This window comes from Rhinolophus ferrumequinum, chromosome 17 (assembly GCF_004115265.2).
Source record: "Rhinolophus ferrumequinum isolate MPI-CBG mRhiFer1 chromosome 17, mRhiFer1_v1.p, whole genome shotgun sequence".
In the NCBI taxonomy this organism is placed as follows: Eukaryota; Metazoa; Chordata; class Mammalia; order Chiroptera; family Rhinolophidae; genus Rhinolophus; species Rhinolophus ferrumequinum.
Window position 1 is genome coordinate 58,031,028 of NC_046300.1, and position 18,313 is coordinate 58,049,340.

Consider the following 18,313-nt stretch of genomic DNA (forward strand, 5'->3'; position numbering starts at 1 on the left):
GTTTGCAACTAAGTAGCATCAGGATCCCTTCTTTGCCATCGTGGCTTTAGTTTTGAGTGTTTTGTATGGCCAGCTGTAGGAAATAAGGGTCTGAACCTAAAACTGACTTGACAGGCCTTTCTTTTATCAGGTTTAACATACTTTAGCCAAAAAGAGAACCAAGGTTTGAAATTAGCATTCTATCCAGTCTTACTACACAATCAACAAACATAAGTTTGTTTTTAAAAAAATCAATTTAATGAGATAAAATACAAAAATAATTCTAAAATTTTTTGTTTATCCTATAAAGCTTGGCTTAGGTGGCCCAATTTTGGCACCTTATGTGGCAGGAGCTTTCTGCTAACACTCATGTTACTGTACTAAGAAACACGTCTTGGTATACTACTGCTTTACAGGTTGTGTTTTCACGTAAATGAACCTCATAACAGCCACCTTTTCTACTTTACAGATGAGAAAATAGGCTCCGAGAGATGAAGAAAGTAGTTTTTTCCCAACATCAGACGGCTGGTGTCAGGGCAGCTGGGACTAGAACTTGATGTTTCTAGTTTCGGTGTCCAGTGCTATTTCTCCTATATGATATGGCCTCATTTAAAAACAGATTTATTGGATTCCAATTTTATTTTTACCTCCAAACACTGATACTTTGAGACTTAACAGTGTTCCACTGGGATTTGTAATTACATAGAATAACTTTTTAACAGTACGTAACAAAGACTCAAATTTTGTATTAAAAGTAACATGCATAGGACTAAATATGGAGAATATTCATCAAATTGTTAACAGTAGCTATCTACTATTAGAATTCTACTGCAGTGTAGAATTTCATGGCAATTCCACTTTGGATGACTGAATTTCTTTTGCAATGAGCATATATTACTTTTCAGAAAAAGAGGAAAAAATTGACTCCCTCTCCTCAAAATTGTGTTCTTTACTTCATCATAAAGTAAGTTATTCTACTTGACTTTTATCAGCAGTCTTGGAGTTTTCGGTTTCCCCATCTTGCACTGGGAATGGATAGCATTTGTTTCTTTTAGCATCGCTTCCCTCTCATTCCCACTAATTTTATGTAGTTGGGCTAAAATGGTAAAAGAATAAAATCAAGTACCTTTTAAGCAAGGGAGAAGTGCTTTGAGACTTCCCGCTCCTCTAGAGCAGGAGGAAGTCTCGGCCTTGATTTAAAAGCCGTAGGTGTTCTACGATCAATCCAAGTGGTTTTATAGGTGGGAATTGGGGAAAGGGTTATTTCAAGAAACTGACATTTTAATCCTACTTTTTTCCTTCTAGCATGAACTGCAGTGAAGTCAATGTACTAAAACAGAATTCTACTATTTTTTAAATAGGAACACAGTAAGTTCGCAATGACTGTATGTTTAACAGATTGCAATGGATTCTAAGGATCGTGGGTTTGAAGGGTACTTATATTCACAATTTCTACAACAAATTAGTGACCATTGTTAATAAGGTTTTATAAAGAAGCACTTTTAGAAACCCGTAAGTGGATACTCTCAATGCTGTATGCACATCCAGCATTTTAATAGCCTTCCGTCCACCATACAGACCCTGCAGGAGTACAGTTCTGGTCACATTCCTTTCCTTGACATATAACCAAGGGCCCCTTTCAGTACAATCCTGGTGACAGCCACTGTCTTAAGGTAATGCTTCTAGTACCTTGCCGTTAAGTATCTTCCTTCGCGATAGGGCAGGATTTCCCAACCTATTATTCCTAGTTTACTCGTTATCGTAAATAAATGTTGAATTGTATCAAATTATTTTCAATCGAGGTCATGTTTTCTCCTCTGATATGTTAATGAACCATTCCCATCCGCATATAAACATGCTCTTAAAGAAAAATGCCCCATCCTCTCTGCCCTCCCTTTTACAATAAAATGCCATTCCCCAGTCTCTTTCTAACTTACCTCTACCTAAACTGCTTGCTCTTCTCACGGTCACCATCAAAAAGCGGAGGACCATCCTCGACTCATTTTCTCATCCCCTCCCCACTTCTGATCTTGTAACAAATCCGGCTGCCTCTACAATCCATGTCACCGTTATCTGTTGTCCCATCCAGCTGAGTGCCAAAGTGACACTTTAAAGGTAAGTCAGATCAGGCCATTAGTCTGCTTAAAACCTCCAGAGACTTTCCATCTCTTTCTTCCCCTAGATACTTGCACAGTCTCTGTCTCCTTTTTATTTGAATGTCACCTTACCAGAGAGGCCTTCTGTGACACCCCACAGAAGAGAGCCCTTCATGCCCTATTTCCCTCTATCTCCTTTATCAGGTTTTACGTTTCTTTCTTCATGCACTTACCCATCTGACTCACTGAGTTCATATTATAATTGGGAGAAAAACAAGGAACAACTCTGTTTTCCTCACCACTATTACGATGGTTCTGTTTGTAGGGGGAAAACAAAGATTCCCTTTGCCGATATCCATATAGGTTTTTTACACCTACGTTTACCGAGACCGGCCTTGGCAGATTCTAGAATCCAGGGCATGGCAGTCTCCTAAACAGGAATAACTTCCTGTCTTCTTTGATTACCTGTTTCTGAGGGAAAGCTTATGATACATGCATGTCCTATCTTATATACTAAGTGAGGGACAGCGTGTTTGATCTTGACCTACTATATATACAGCATGTACTGCTCTTCTTTCTAAAATTCAGGACATTTAAAGGTAAGAAATGATGGGCTTGTATTATTATCCCTATTTTACTACTGAGGCAGGCGGGATTTGAACTCAGGTACTATGTCCTCTGATTTCAACCATTACTCCATAAACTGGAGATACTCACATAACATAACAGTGACATTATTTAACATTACTGGATCCCATCCTTAATGTAGATATGTGTAAGGAAAAAAGTAAAGTGAAAGAAACAATGCAGTATTTATTTTATAGAGTTGAACTGGGCACATAGTAAAGTAAGCTATAAAAGTTCCAAATAATTCTCTCTAAAGGAATCCCTTTGTTTCCATGGTTTTACATATTAATTACTCTGGAAAGTTTCTGAACTCTGTTTAGTAGTAGATCTCCTTTCTTGATGGTTTCTTGGTACTGCCAGTTCTTGCTATCAGGTCTATAAATAAATTCAAGAAAAAAAATGAATTATTTACCAGTCACATTACTCGTAACATTAGTTGACCTACTTTTAAAAGCAGGCACTTAAGAATGCCCCTGACTCGGGGAAGTATTACAAATGATACACAAACTTAAAAGTACCTGTTGGTTTCCACTATTTCATTCACTTTATCTATTTTGCAGTGTAGTCTCCCAGCAGCAATGAATCTGGAGAGTTCCCTAATTGAGAGAAAAAAAGAAAAGCCTTCAGCATTAGCCTTATAGAGAAATCTTAGAAAAGTATAAAGTACACTAAATACATGATTCACTTGTCTTTCAAGGTAACAGTTTCTCTCACTCCTTAGCTACTGAATATGAGCGTAGAGAAGGCCTCCTCTGCTGTGGTACAGGATTACCCCCAACGATTAAGTCATCTGCCAGAATCCACAGGACCCTGGAAGTTCATACTCAGATGGGGCAGAGATGTCCCAGAATGAAACCATCACAGCAAGTCTCTGGAGCTATGGAAGTGCTCAGAGAAAAAAACTGAGTTAGAAATTCTAACAATAAATATAAGGAAACGAGATTTTTTGAGGGGGGTGGGGACCAACCCGATTAAACTGCCTAGTTTCCTTCAACTTAACTTGTAAGGAGCAGGTAACTCTCAGCATTTTCAAAATCTCAGGAAAAAAGAATAATGTGCTAATAAAGTAAGACCGGGCATGCAAAGATGATATATAATCTGTTGTGACTGCGAAAGGTACTTTGAGTGTCTATGTCCGGTTATGACCCAAACCTCATTGAGACAACTATTTAAACATGGTCACACATACTCGTACCTCAAAAACCAGCACCAGGAGAGAGACTCTCCAAAGATAGTCCACCACCATGTAACATGGGGAAAAGAAAAGTAAATGCTTAGGAATATACAAGAGCTGTATGAAGACAGCTGTATCAGGCTACTAAAGAGAATAAATGGTAAGATGAGTCCTTTAAAATAAAGATCTGTTTGCATTAGGACTGTGTTAAATTGAGATTTCATATAGTGAGTCCTCCTAATCAAGAAAAATGAGATTTCCAATAAAAACTATGAAACAGATTACTCTCTGTTTACACTAAAACATCTCAATCCAAGCACATAAACACAAACGGAAAAGGGACTCTAAATCTTAAGAATTAAATTTCTAACCAAAATGCCATTGCAAATTAACAGGGAAAGGTTGGCTTAATAAATGGTGTTGAGGGTGCCTAGGAAATCACGTAAGATTTCTTATGTAAAGAGAATTTCTACATAGGAAAATACCATCAAAACCAACAGACAATGTGGATACAAGAGGTCTGCAGTATAAATTAGAAAATACTACAAATCAGACAAATGACTCATTAGAACATGGGTGAAGGATATACATAAAAACGATCAACTTCACTCACTAAAACTGCAAATTAAAGCTACACTGAAATGCTACCATACTGGGAAGAACAAAGTTTAACGCACTGTTTAGGAAGGTCGCAGGCAAACACCACGTCTCATACTCATTGACGAACAAGCGCTTTAATTAGAGGAAAAAACTGTGTAGAGTGTGCTTTGAAAGAAGTGATCAAGTATCATAATTAGTTGCCAGTGGTCAGTCAGTGGTGAAAGACCCACTACTGCCTTGAATTAAGCTATATTATTGAAGATTTTAAGCTGGAGGTTATCCTAAACTAGCAAGAACTGTAACATGCTTATATAGTACGCTTTATTTCTATTATCTCAGTATCAAATATATTTGATCCATTCCTTCTTTCAACTGTTAATTTTTTGAGTCATGTAACTGAGTGGTTTTAGATAAAACCCCAAAATTAAAAAGATCAGCAGTGTTTCTAAACTCACTTATATTCATTTTCCAAGTAAACAGTTGCACCTCTAGACCTCGGCTGCTAAACCCCTTTGCAACTCTTATTCTGGGACTGAAGTATACAGCACAAATTGTACCATCGAGTTGAATCATCACCAGCCCTTCTTAGTCGCTCCCAAATCTATAGAACAGGAAGGAAAACCTCTAAAGAAGAATCTTGATGTTCTGCTTTAGGAACAAGGTACCAGGCGGGAAGGTAAAGAAATACACTGCACTTGACTTACTAGCAAATTCTGACTGAAGGTGCCCTCTGCTGATCTGTGGACCCGCTGACAATTTGGCTGCGTCTTTCCATTCCTGTTATCACCAGACCAGTGGAAGCAGGAGGAAAGGAAGACCCAGAAGAGATTCCAAACACATCTGAAACTCTTTAGTCTGGCATTTAAGACACTGCTTTAGGTCCAACCTGGTATCCTTCTGGGCTTGCTTACCTCAGTGCACTTCCCCGTACATAGGACCACACGCTCCACCCAGCACAACTAGGCTACTGGCTTCTCAAACACATTCCTACATTTATTTTGCTTCTTCTTCCATCCGGAAAGCTCTCTTTTCCATCACTGCCTATAAAAATCCTAAATATGCAATGACATCCAGTCTAAATGTCCACAAGGAGCCATCTGTGGATGTGTCCATTTCTCAGACACTGATCAAATCCTCGGCCTCCCAGTTATGCTCGCTCTGAACTATGTGAGCCAAGAGTAATCTGGGCACAGCCTCCTTTCTGGTCCCATTCCTTGCTTTAGGTCCAAACTACCTTTATTGTCATTTATTTCCCTCCATGCTAATCAAACCTGTCCCCTCGTCTTCCCACCTCTGTGTTGCTCCAAGCCCTCAGTACGTGTCCAGTAGGATGAGCTGAGTATTTACTGAATAAATAGAACCACAAAAGTCAGATTTGCATCCCAAATTTCAAACAAAAGACCTACAAAGAAAATTGTGGAACACAGCCCCTGAATATTTCTAACCTTAAACATGGCAACGGAAGCGTTGTTGACTCACCTAACGGCCCCTTCCCGTTCTCCAACAGTATCTTACTGAGACTAAGGAAGCAGCAGCAGAAGAGCGATGTAGAGTTATTGTTCAAAAGTACTCAATCAGCCCATCTTTTAAAAAGGCTTTCACCTAAAAGTCGTTGTTAAGGTGACGGGGGAAGGAATACATGACAACCCAGACTTGAATCAGTTATAGAAATTTAAAACAAGGCCTCCCTAGGTAACAACAATTAGAGCTGAGTGGTACAAGCTTTGTCTCTAGAGCTGATCTTAGAAAATGAAGAAAAAAACTAAACAACTCAAAATACCACCTACCTTGCAACGTACCACCTGCCCTGAATTCAAATGTCACTGTAATGACGTAAAGAATACTGCGTGCGTCTGAACGGCTGCTCAGCGTGACCCCACCACTTCCTCCTGCCCCACTGCCCCTAATCGCTGATGGCTGCAGCACCTCCACATCACGGTTAAGAAACTGAGGGACGGACAGAGCCTGACCACGGCCACACGGCTTTTTAGTGGCAGAGCCAGAACAAGACAAGCCAACTCCCCTTTTTCATGTACTTGCTCGGTCCTCCCCGAGTCACGAAAACCACCTTCACCGTGGCCACCGCCCCCGATCCTAGCAACCAACCCTCTGAGGCAGTGGTGACCACACTTGAATCTCACAGACTAGTTAATTCAGAAATGAAACAAAACCAACCGAAGGATACCAGCCTTCACTTAAGGATAATTTTTAAAACATCGAAAAATTACTATCACTTTTTTGACTCAAAGGAAGAGAATGAGGGAATTTCCGGCGATGGCTCCACAGGGGAATGTGCGTTACCCTTAAGAGCTGTGCATTTCACTAAGTGTAAATATTACCTCAAAACGAAGCTACCCGTAAATAAATACTGATACGCACGCTAACGTGTGTAGGGGTAAAATGAGCCGGCACCTGAAGCCTACTTTGAAGTATAAAAGCTATGAACAGATAATGTGATACAGCAAATGTAACAGTAATTGTAGAATCAAGGACATATGGGAATTCACTGTATCATTCTTTATAATTTTCTGCATGTTTGAAATTTTTCATAATAAATTAGGAAAAACCACCACTGAAAAGAAAGACTGGTCTTATTAAAGTGAAATGCCGCCTCACTTAATATTACTTTAGCCAATAAACCACTTTGTTTTCATTGTGGGCCAATGAAAACTACATCGTGAACACGTAAAAGCCCTGTGTTTGGGAACCACTGCTCTTGATACCAAACGGACAGCACAGTCTGAACGTCCCCTGCTCTCAACTACTCTACGACCCTCGTTCCAAGCCACTGGCAACGTCTTCTCCCCATTCTCTGGGTCTGTGGGAGACACAGCATGGAATCATGACCGTTCCTCCCCCCCCTAAAATCCTCCACTGGCTTCCCCCAGCACCGACATAAAGGCTGAGCTCCACAGCATGGCCCAGCAGGCCCCGCGCACGGGCTTGGTGACGCCACGGCCGCCCCGAGGCTGCAGCCACACATCTTTCCAGTCCATTTCAGCATCTCTGGAGACCCACTTTTGTCTGAAATTACCTTATGTATCTATTCGCTCACTTGCCATCTCTCCTCTAAAACTAGAGTGAAGGTCCACAAAGATGGGGTCTGACGCAACGCCTACCGCAGTGTAACGGCCGAGGAAGCGCTCGAGCCATTCGCCAAGGGCTACGGGCCCCGTCCTAAAACCACTCTGCCCAGAACTGGAGCAGCACCCTAAAACTGGAAGGCATCATCAGAGACAACGTGGCCTCACGTCTCACGTGACATGTGAGCTAGAGATCCAAGAGTCACTACGCTTAGCAGCAGTGGGGTCCAGAAAGGAGCAGAAGGCTACTTTGATAACAACCGGTCTAATAAACTTTTGCAAAATCACTTCACCTCTCTCCAACTCAGTTTCCCATCTGTTAACAGAAGGGGCACATCATGGAGGCAGAGATGATAGAAATGTTTTGATAATATTCAGAGAAAAATTCTTAACATTTTTTTTCATAACTGAGAGAAGCAATGCAAACAGGGAGAAAGGTAACTTGTTTAAACTTACTGATCAATGAATTCCACACCGACACCAAAGGCTTCCGCCATGTAGCCAAGGGTTAATGACCTGTAGGATTCCAGCAGCTGGCTGTACGCGTGGATTCTCATCTCTCTCACATAGTACCGGTAGTGAGGGGCGAACAGCCAGTCCTTCTTCATTTCCTGTTCCACAATAGCTGCAAAGGCCAAGGTGACAAATTATAAGACTCTCCTTTTCAGATAAAGAGAGAAACTGGAGGACATATTTATAACATGATAAGAATGAATAGCCTGGGTCTATAAAGAGCTCTTATAAGCCAATAAAAAAAGATTAACTGAACAGTAAAATGAGCAATCACACAATTATTTTACTGAATAACTACTTGTATCGTGCTCTAAATACTGAGGCGATAGCAGTAAACCAAAACACAAGGACCATGCTCCCACAGAAACTAGGTTCCCAAAGAGCAGAGAGATGAACAAATGAACAAGATACTCTCGGAGACTACCAAGTTCTGGGAAGAAAAGGAGTGACCTGCGGGACAGAGTGTGACTAGAAGGCCGTCCCCTGGGCCTGACTGGGGCGGAAGGGAGACCTTTCTGAGGAGCCGCTGGGCAGAGCAGGAGGCGCACAGCGGGGCGAATGACGCAAAGGTCCCATGGCAGAAAGACCTGGCTACGCCCAACAGAAAGGAGGACAGATTCAGGATTTAACAGGGAGACAGCTACAAGGATTTGGAAGGAGAGCGAGAAGAGAGTCAAGAATAGACATGTTTCTGGCTCGAACAAGACTGAAATCCCTGGAGAAGCAGAATTTTTGTTTCCTTTTTGGAGGTGTGCTCAGGGGGCTGGGATGGGGTTGAGATTCCCGCATTCTACTTTGGCAGAGTGTTAGTGGATTCACCCATGAGACGGCGAGTAAAGCTATCCAGGAGGCGTTTGGCATGGGTCTGATGCTCAGTGGGAAGTCTGAGCCTGGAGACGTGAATTTGGGGATCACTACCATCCAGATGTATTTGATGACAGAATGAAGACAGAGAAAAGAGCAATGGCCACGTCTGGGGCGGTCAGCACTGAGACGTCTAACACAGGACGAGGCCATAAAGCTGGGGCCACAAGCAAAGGCTGGTCAACATCAGAGCAGACGGAGACACACACATCAACTGCCCCGGACAGGAGACGAGGCTCATTCTCACTGCTAATAAAAGAAATGCATAACTATCCGATCAGTTATAAACCTAAACTTACACAGTTTCATGTCAATTATACAACAATTAAACGGGGGCAAAGACACGGCAAAGAAAACCTACGGAACAGGACGGGAAGAAGAACGTTTGCTGGTCAGGACGGCTCACATCCACAAGCCCAACATAAAATATCTTCTTCCTTCTTTTATGTGCCACTTTAACAAACCATCCTTGGCCAAAAAAAAAAAAAAAAAAACCCCACAAAACATCAATAAAATTACTTTTCTCTTCTCAAACTGGCTGGGTAGGGGGGAAGAGGAGAGACTCTCTCAAATGATGTTAAGTGAGTGAAATAGAAATTGTGTAAATGTGTTAGGTTGGTGCAAAAGTAATTGTGGTTTAAAAGATTAAAAACAATTGCAAAAACCGTAATTACTTTTGCACCAACATAATAAATTGGCACAATATTTCTGGAGGGCAACAATGATCAAGATGCAATGTATTTACCCTTTCCAAAATTTTTTTCGTTTCTGTTTTTTTCCCTAAGAAAATAACAAGTGGAAGTGGAAAATATGCCTTGTAAAAAAGTGTTCAAAACAAGGTTGCTTATAATAGAGAAACACCAAAAACATTTTTTAACAGTAAAGGAAAAAGTACAGCACATCTAATTGAATGAAATACTAGGAGGAGGTCCTTAAAAAAAGATAACTGGAAGCTCCAACAAGTGTCACCTGTTCAATTTGTCACTACATATGTACTCAGTGCTTGATACATGACAGCCACTTAACAATAGTTACAGACGCAACGACCAGCTATTTGTATAATGACATGAAAAGATACAAACATCATACTGTGGAGAGAAAAAAAGGTACTTAGAAAACAGCATGTAAAATCCATCCACATGTTTAAAGGTATTTCATGCCTGTATCTCAACATACAAATGCCTCTGGAGGCTACACTGAAACTTGCTAACAGCTGTTGCCTCTGGAGAAAGGATCACAGATTAGAGAAAGCCTTTTTCTTCTATACATGATACCGTCTGAAAGTTTTCCATGTGTCCATATAACCTTGGTTTTTGGTGTGTGGTTTTGTTTCTTAAAGTCCGTATCAATGAATAAAAGGCCTGGAAGGATATACGACAAAATCTTAAAATGTGTATCTCTGGAAGAATTGTGTGTGTGAGTGAGTGTGTGTGTATGGATTTCGGGATAGGATGGGATACAATACCTTTCACTCTCTTGGTTTATTCTTAATTTTCAAAAACAATCAGGTGCTACCTAGAAAATGATGCTATTTCTTTTTCATATGAAATATTTTAAAGCACATAGTCTATGAATATTTGGGGAACCAAACAGTCTTACAAAACCAAATAAGCCCTACCTGTCTCATTATACCAAAGCAGAGAAAAAAGGATAACTTTGTTAATAATAAATGAAAATAATGATGACTGTCATCAAAAGAAAATTTGACTATCCTGTCTTCTTCATTTACAATATCTGGGAAATGTATGAAATTGGTAAAGATAAAAAGTTTCATTCGACAGTGTTGAAATAAAACGTTGCCAGTAGGGCTGGGGACGGTGAGAGCGCGTTAATACTTTCCCCATGCACAGGTTTCCAACAGCCAATTTCATCACACGAGGATGGTATTTCCCCTCATGCTTCTCTTACATTACTGATTTAATTAATGCAATCGACATTTACACAGAGTACTCAATAATGTACCAGGCTCTATCGGGGGCTACTATCGGGGGTCACTACAAAGATTAAAAAAAGCATAAAGTCTGCTTCTCATAATTCTAGTTATCGGAAGAGACAAAGTCTAAGGAAAAAAAATCACAAAACGTGTGTTAAGTTTTAGAAATGGGGTAAATGGCCAATAAGTGCATGAAAAGATGCTCAACATCATCAGCCGTCAGAGAAATGCAAATCAGATCCACAAAATACTACTTCACACCTACTTCCTGCCTATAGTTAAAAAGACACACAATCACAAATCTTAGATGTGGGGAAATCAGAACGCTCACACATTGCTGGTGGGAATGTAAACGGTGCAGCTGCTTTGGAAAAGTCCGGCAGTTCCTCAAAAAGCTAATCAAAGAGCTACCATGTGACCCAGGAGTCCCACTCCTAGGTATATACTCAGGGGAAACGACAGCATGTTCACGCAAAAACTTGTATATGAATGTTCATTACAGCATTATTTCTAATAGCTAAAAACTGCAGACAACCCAAACGTCCACCAACTAATGAATGGATAAATAAATGTGGTACGTCCATACAGCGGAGTATCCCTCGGCCATAAAACTAAATGAAACACTGATGATACATACTGCAACACAGACGGCCCATAAAGCATGATGCTAGAGAGAGACGCCAGGCACAAAAGGCCACACACTGTCTGATTCCATTTATACGGAATGTCCAGAACAAGCAAATCCATAGCTGTATAAAAATTAGTGGTCGCAGGGGCTAGGGGAAAAAATGGGAAGTCACTGCTATGGGTACAGATGTCCCTTTGGGGTGATGAATATATTTGAATTAGTGGTGATGGCTGCACAACCTCGTCAAGACACTAAAACCACTGAAATGTACTTTAAAATGGTGAATTTTGTGGTATGTGATTTGTATCTCAGTAAAAAAGGGGGAAGAGGCTCCAGGAATGCAGAGAAGGGATTTGTTCTGACTGAAGAACAACAACAACAAAAAAGATGCCCCACATCTGCACAGAGTAATGACCAGGAGATCCATCTAGAAGCATGAAAAAGGAGAAGAGCAATTCTGCAATACAGCCTTGTGTGCAGACACACCCAAGAGGAGCCAGCAGGTCATCGGCATGCCTTGAGAGCCCTGTTCCCACACTACAGGAGGTAAGAAGTATGAATTTTCATGAAGCAGCCTAATTTTATGCATGGAGAAAGCACTCCATAAACACTGGGCCGAAACCCACTCCAAAAATAGAAAGATCATCATTTGGAATCATGCTCCCCAATTTTCATGAATGCTACCTATTTATTTAACCAAATACTTTCTGAAATTTGCAGCATTAACAAGAGAATATATCAATGCCGAGTTCGTTAAGTTGTAGGAAAAACAATCCCTGGGTTGATTTGATGCAAGTTAATTCTTTTATCATCTTAGGGATTCCTGCTCATCAGCAGGAAGCCAAATGGCCAGGAAGAATCGGGACAAGAGGAAAAACAAGCAAATCTGTGTAGGTAGGATTACTGTAAACTAGCTTTGGAGACACCACAAGTATTTTCGACTGATTATTTTCTCAACCTACAGCCCTTGAAAATGATTTGCAAATCAGCAAAAACAGCTACTGCATCAAGAACAATCCACTGTTTGTTGAATCTGAGGCTCAGTCACCATAAATCCATGAGGAGATTCAGGATTCCCTCACATCTTTCCTGATCCGAGTCAATACTTAGGACCCTTTGCTCACTCCTAAGACTCTAATTAGGGGGGCTGGCAAACTTTTCAGCAAAGGGCCAGGCACTAAATACCTTTAGTCACTGAGAGCCACACATCTGTCAAACATTCTTTTCTCTTAACAACTCTTTAAAAATGTAAACATTCACCTTACCTCCTGGGTTGTATAAAAACAGGTCAGTCTGCTAACCCCCCCTAAACAAAAATGGGCAAAAGGTTAGCCCTACTGATCACGGACCTACCGCTATCACACACTGTATTTTTCATATATGTGAAAAATCATCTTAGGTTATCTGCAAACAGGATCAGGAACAAGATGAAGACAGAAAATCAGAATGAGCCATTCTATCCTTACCTAATGATTGGAAGAAAGCTGAGTAACGACATTCATAGAGTGAAAACAGATACTGCCGAACTGCTGGAAGACTGTGCAACACTTCAAGAATCTCTGCTCCTTTAATAACCTAGGGATGTTTTTTAAAAAACAAATGTCTTGCTTTAATGATTTTTGTGTATTTAAATTAGAAAAGCATGAAGTAACCTTTAAGTATGAGTATTAAATCTCAGTCGTTACCTTTTCCCTGAGATCAGGTCTTTCTAAGGCGATCATGCTGACATACACGGTGTATGTCACGAAAGTTTTATAATCCATGAGCTCATAGGATGTAAATGTCGAAACAGTGTCAAGGAAGAGTTCTGCTGCCTGTTTGAAATCACGAATAGCCACACAATAAAGACCTTGATATACTTTTAGGCGGTTTCTCCTGTCCCAGTCTCCTCCTTCCTCTATTAAGCTATGAAGTAAAAAACAGTATAAGGTCATAATCTGGAAATAGACAATGCCACTTTTTACAAGTTTTGTGTTATTTCTAACGAGAAAACAACTTTTAACAACTTGAACCAAAAGGATTATTTACAAAAATATTTTACTAAATTGGTATATCAATTATTTGTCCAAATTTACTAAGAAAATAGTAAACAAAGAAAAATCGGCAAATTTCTTACATCAATTTCTTATTTATAGCATAATAATTTAGAGGCACTAGATCCGCACTGTTAACAAGTACCTTTTGGCCTTCTCTGTGTTTCGAGTGATCAGATCATTATCCATATAAAATAAGCCAATCCTGAGGAGATAGAACACAATATCCAGCCGGTGACCCAAGGCCACAGTTTTGTCATAAGTCTTGCGAAAGGCGGTCAGAGCACCCTCCTGTCAAGAGAACCAAGGCAACAGGTGAGAACAGATGACAAGTTTCAAAAGCTATCAGCCGTCTGGGATTTTCTTAAGGGACTGGGGGTATAAGCAGGGGCAGAGAGAAAACAAGACGGCCATGCACTGATAATTGCTGAAGCTAGGCTTCATTATACGATTCTCTACACTTGCATAAAGTACAAAAAATAGATCAGATATGCTTAAGCATATACTTGTATTCTAGAAAACTATATAAGAAAAACATTCACAATTTATTCACAGCTGTTTCAATATTTTTTCCCACATTCAATATTTTTTCTCTTTAACAATTATATTACTTTAAAATTACTTTCTTGTAAATTATCAACATTGTGGAATAAAATGTTTCTATTGCTTTAAAACATGAACGTGGATAAAATCATGTCTATACTTGGTAATTTCTAGTATGTGTCTGGCTTAAAGCTCTTTGCCTTTATCTTTGTTTTATGTAATTATAAATTTGTAAAAGGAACTTACAAGACAGTAATGGGTACACCTAGCACTCAGATCTTGGTTATTAAATACCCCCACTAAAAGAAACCAGGGATCCTGGGAAAAGTAGATGATTCCAGGTTTGGAGAGTGAAAATATCAGGGGAGCCTGTGACATCTTGCTGCATGAGAAAATAAGGAAGACCAACGTCAAAAGGACAAAGGCGGCTTCTCGAAAGAGCTCCCATGAATAAATCTGTAACAAACTGGGCACCATAAAAGAATAATAACTATAATCAGTGGTAACACAGTGAATAAAAATCCATTAAGTGTATTATTTAGTAGTTGTAAATAAGAGGACACGGGAGAAATAGAAGCTGTTCTTTTTAGAATAATGCTTTTTGATAAACAGAATACTGGAACATCACTCATTTACAACGCCCCGATATTGATTCAAGCATGTTCTTGTTGAAATTCCTCAAGGTCTGAATCAAAAGCGTTAAGTCTCTCATTCATATGTAATAACGTATCCTCTTTAAAATCAAATCAAATCAAATCAAACCTACACACAGCCTAGAAAACCACACAAAGTATTAGGTATTTTTAAAATGTTCTGTATTTTCCGAAGTTTTACAATGACCGAATCTTAGATTTAGAATCAGAAGAAGAAAACTTGTTTTAAATTTAAATTAAATAATAATAGCGCCTATCATTTAACATTTAAGCACTTTGTGCCACGTACTAGTCTAAGCTCTTTGCCTTTGTTTTTAATTCTCATTATGCAGGAACTATCATTATCCCTATTTTACAGATGAGGAAACTGAGGGGCCAGTAAATCATAATTACTGAAACTGGAAACAGAAACTAGGCAATCTGATCCAAGAGCCCAGAACATTTTATTCTTTTTATATTAACACTATGTCATCTGTCATCTAAATACTTTAGGGTACAGTGTTTAAAATTAAGGATATTCAAAGCCCATCATCTTAACCACTATTACACAACTACTAAATTTAAAAACTTTAAAGACCCAATACTGTTGGGTATCCCTCTCTGCACTGATAGTGGAGTATTAATTAGGTTGGCTGCTATGTGGAAGAACTGAACACACATATTAAGATAAAAATCATTCCTTGTCCCAGCAGTTTCAATGTACAGAATATACCCTAGAGAAATATTAGCATATATACTCAAGAAAGCATATACAAGCATGTTTTTACAGCAGCAGCTTGTAATAGCAAAAACAGCTGAAAACAACATACATGTCCATCAATAGCTGAATAGCTAAATAAACTATGGCACAGCCCTACAAGGCTATTAGCTTCACAAACGGGATATGAATACACTATGGCCCATTTATTTAAAAAAAAAATTTAAACACGATACTACCTAATTTCTACAGGTACATTTAGATGCCCATAAAAGTACAATAAAAGAACTCAAAAGGTTACCTTTGAGGAGGTAGGGAATAAAGATCAAACAGAACTTTAATATTAACTATATAATGTTTTAGTTTCTTATAAGATTATTACTTGTGTAAAGAATACTTTTAAAAAGACACCAGAAACGATGCTTCCCAACCAAGATAAGTGAGAAAAGTGAACTACTGAGAATGATCCCAATTTTGTAAAAGCAGTAAACAAAAATCTCTGCTTGTGCACTTCAGTTTTTATTGGTAGAAAGAGAGATGGGGAAGAATACACACCTGGTTGCTGTGATAGGGTGTAGCAAGAAGACTTTTTCTCTTTATTCATTTTTTGCACTGATTCACTAGTTCAGGTAAGCACATTACATTTAAATTTTTTTTTAAAGGAAGCTGATTTTAAAGACATTACCAACTTAGAATAGTGCCCCTTCTAGACTGTCCGGAGCGGGGAAACCACCTCTACTCACCTTGTCACCTATCCGGCACAGGTACTCTGCCTTCGTCATCATGGCATCGCGGATTTCGCTCTCTCCAAGATTCTTTTCTGCATCTTCCAGCATCTCATCCAAACGTTTCAACTCTTCTTCATTTGCCTTCTTCATTTTATTAAGCAGGTCCATGTCCATCTGCCAGTCCAGGGATTTGCACAAGGCTTCATAATAAGGAGCCATGTCTGAGAGCCAAAAATAGGGACGTGACTTAGTAGCAAGGGACCCCTTGTACCCTAGAGTCAGTGTCCACCCCCTTCTTACACACACACACACACACACACACACACACACACACACGTAGGTCATCCACCAGCCTCCTACTCACTACCAGGAAGGAATGGGATAGAGCCTGGTAAAGGGCTTGGCAAAACCTAAGTGTTTGCTGCCGGCGGGTCTGCATCAGGGCCGATCGTGGCACTGCCAACCTCTAGTGGGGCTCGGTTTGCCTCTTGATGGCTTGTGTTCCAAGCGTCTTCAAGCAACGTAAAGGGTAAGCTTGTTCATTCACCCACTCAGACACGTATGATCAAGTACATACAGCGCAGAGCCACTGCCTGCCAGGAGCCGAGGCAGCGGCCCGGGTTTCCGACGCACGGGCAGCGCCTCGCCTGCAGGACTACCTCCAGCCCCGCTCCGCTCGCTAACGACAGGAAGTCTCTGCTCTGTGCCAAGCGCGGGGCTAACGACCTCAGGGCTCCCCCCAGGCTGCTCTCCGAGGGGAAGCGCCCACACCGCTGCAGACCCCTTTGAGAGCAAGGCCGCGCGGTCCCCGAAGGCTCCCCCAACAAGAGGAAGGTCCTGAGGGTGTGAGAGGCCAGGCCTGGCCTCGCGGACCCCATGCGGGGGGCGCCCCGGGGTCCGGAGCCCCGCCGGGGCAAACCCCCGCAGGCTCCGGGGCGCGGGGCCAGCCCCGGCCTAGGCCGCTGACTCGGCGCTCGCGCGGACTCACTGTTGTCGCGGACGGCCGCCATCAGCTCGTCGCGCACGGCCGCGTCCCCACGGTGCTCGGGCAGGCTGAGCAGGAAGCGCAGCTGCGCGATGCGCAGGTCGGGGTTCTTGGGCAGACCCTCCTCCTCCAGGTTCTCCAGGGGCATCTCGGCGGCGGCGGCGGCGGCGGCGGCGGCGGCTCAGAGCAGACAGCGACTCAGCGCGGACCCGCGGCGGCGGCGGCGGCGGAAGCGGAGGAGGCGGCGAGCGCGCCCCGCAGCCTCCCGCCCGGCTTCCGGTCCGGGCTCCCCCTCCAGCTGCAGCGTCCCCTCCCGGTCAGGTCCGGGAACGCTCAGCGGGCGGAGCGCCTGCGCCCGGGACAGGCGCCCGAGCTTCCCTCGCGCGGGGCTCCGCGAGTCTCCGAGTGTCTGAAGCCCAATTCCGGAGTTCGACTTCGGGAACTTCTTCCTTCCTCTCTTTTTAGCTGTTTTACTTTTCACTCCGTTTGTAATTGATAGGAGCTGACAATCTTTTGAAGATTTTGAGAATATAATAACAACAATAAAAACAACTATCACAGTTTATCAAGGGCTTAATTCTTTGCCTGGCCTTTTACGTGTGTCATTGTCCGGACAGAGTCCCAGAGAGCAGTTTCTAGACTCTCGGCCTTATGTGGAAAGGTGCTGGCTCCGGTAGTAAATGGCCATCAGCTGTGATCAGATGGCCATCCGCTGTGGCTGGATGGCCATCCGCTGTTACCCGTTAGCCATTAGCCACTAATATAACTGCCATGGCTTGGCTAGGGGGTTGGGTTAGTTGACAGAGAAGCGGAGGGGATTGAGTCTAGCAAGTGTGGTTAGCAAGCTGAAGGCAGATTGCGGGATCCTGTAGATCCTACTTCCTGTGTGCCCCCCCTCCCGGCCAGCGAGACTGGGGTGCAGGAAGACCCCTCCTTGGGGTACTGGAGGATGTTTGCTCTTGTGTCTCTATTGGCAGCCATCAAGAATATCGTGGTATGACTCCTCTGTCTATGGCTCTGTTGTTGTTCCTTTTTGGCATCACCATATCCTGTGTTCTTGTGCGGGGAGTGGGAGCTGAGACCCTCCCTGCACAACAATCATCTCATTTTAATCCTGTTATTACTAGGAGGTAGTACTATTAGCCCATTTTGTAGATAAGAAAACTGAGGCACAAAG

General features: G+C 41.7%; 1 protein-coding gene across 1 annotated transcript; it reads right to left on the bottom strand.

The window, feature by feature from the left end:
• Nucleotides 1-2,868: 2,868 nt before the first annotated feature.
• Nucleotides 2,869-17,378, bottom strand: PSMD6 (proteasome 26S subunit, non-ATPase 6). Its single transcript, XM_033132945.1, has 8 exons — nt 17,140-17,378; nt 16,167-16,372; nt 13,676-13,821; nt 13,183-13,402; nt 12,964-13,072; nt 8,016-8,184; nt 3,221-3,298; nt 2,869-3,077 (listed from the first exon to the last, which is right to left on the bottom strand). Exons 1-8 carry the CDS (start codon nt 17,282-17,284, stop codon nt 2,981-2,983), a joined length of 1,170 nt encoding a protein of 389 aa, XP_032988836.1. The 5' UTR covers nt 17,285-17,378; the 3' UTR covers nt 2,869-2,980.
• Between the last annotated feature and the right edge of the window lie 935 nt (nt 17,379-18,313).

Coding starts and splice junctions, on each gene's coding strand:
- PSMD6 (XM_033132945.1), bottom strand. CDS start 17,284: ATGCCCCTGGAGAACCTGGAGGAGGAGGGTCTGCCCAAGAACCCCGAC. Junction 13,403..13,675: donor AACACAGAGAAGGCCAAAAG/GTACTTGTTAAC, acceptor TTTACTTCATAG/CTTAATAGAGGAAGGAGGAG. Junction 3,078..3,220: donor GAAATAGTGGAAACCAACAG/GTACTTTTAAGT, acceptor ATTTATTTATAG/ACCTGATAGCAAGAACTGGC.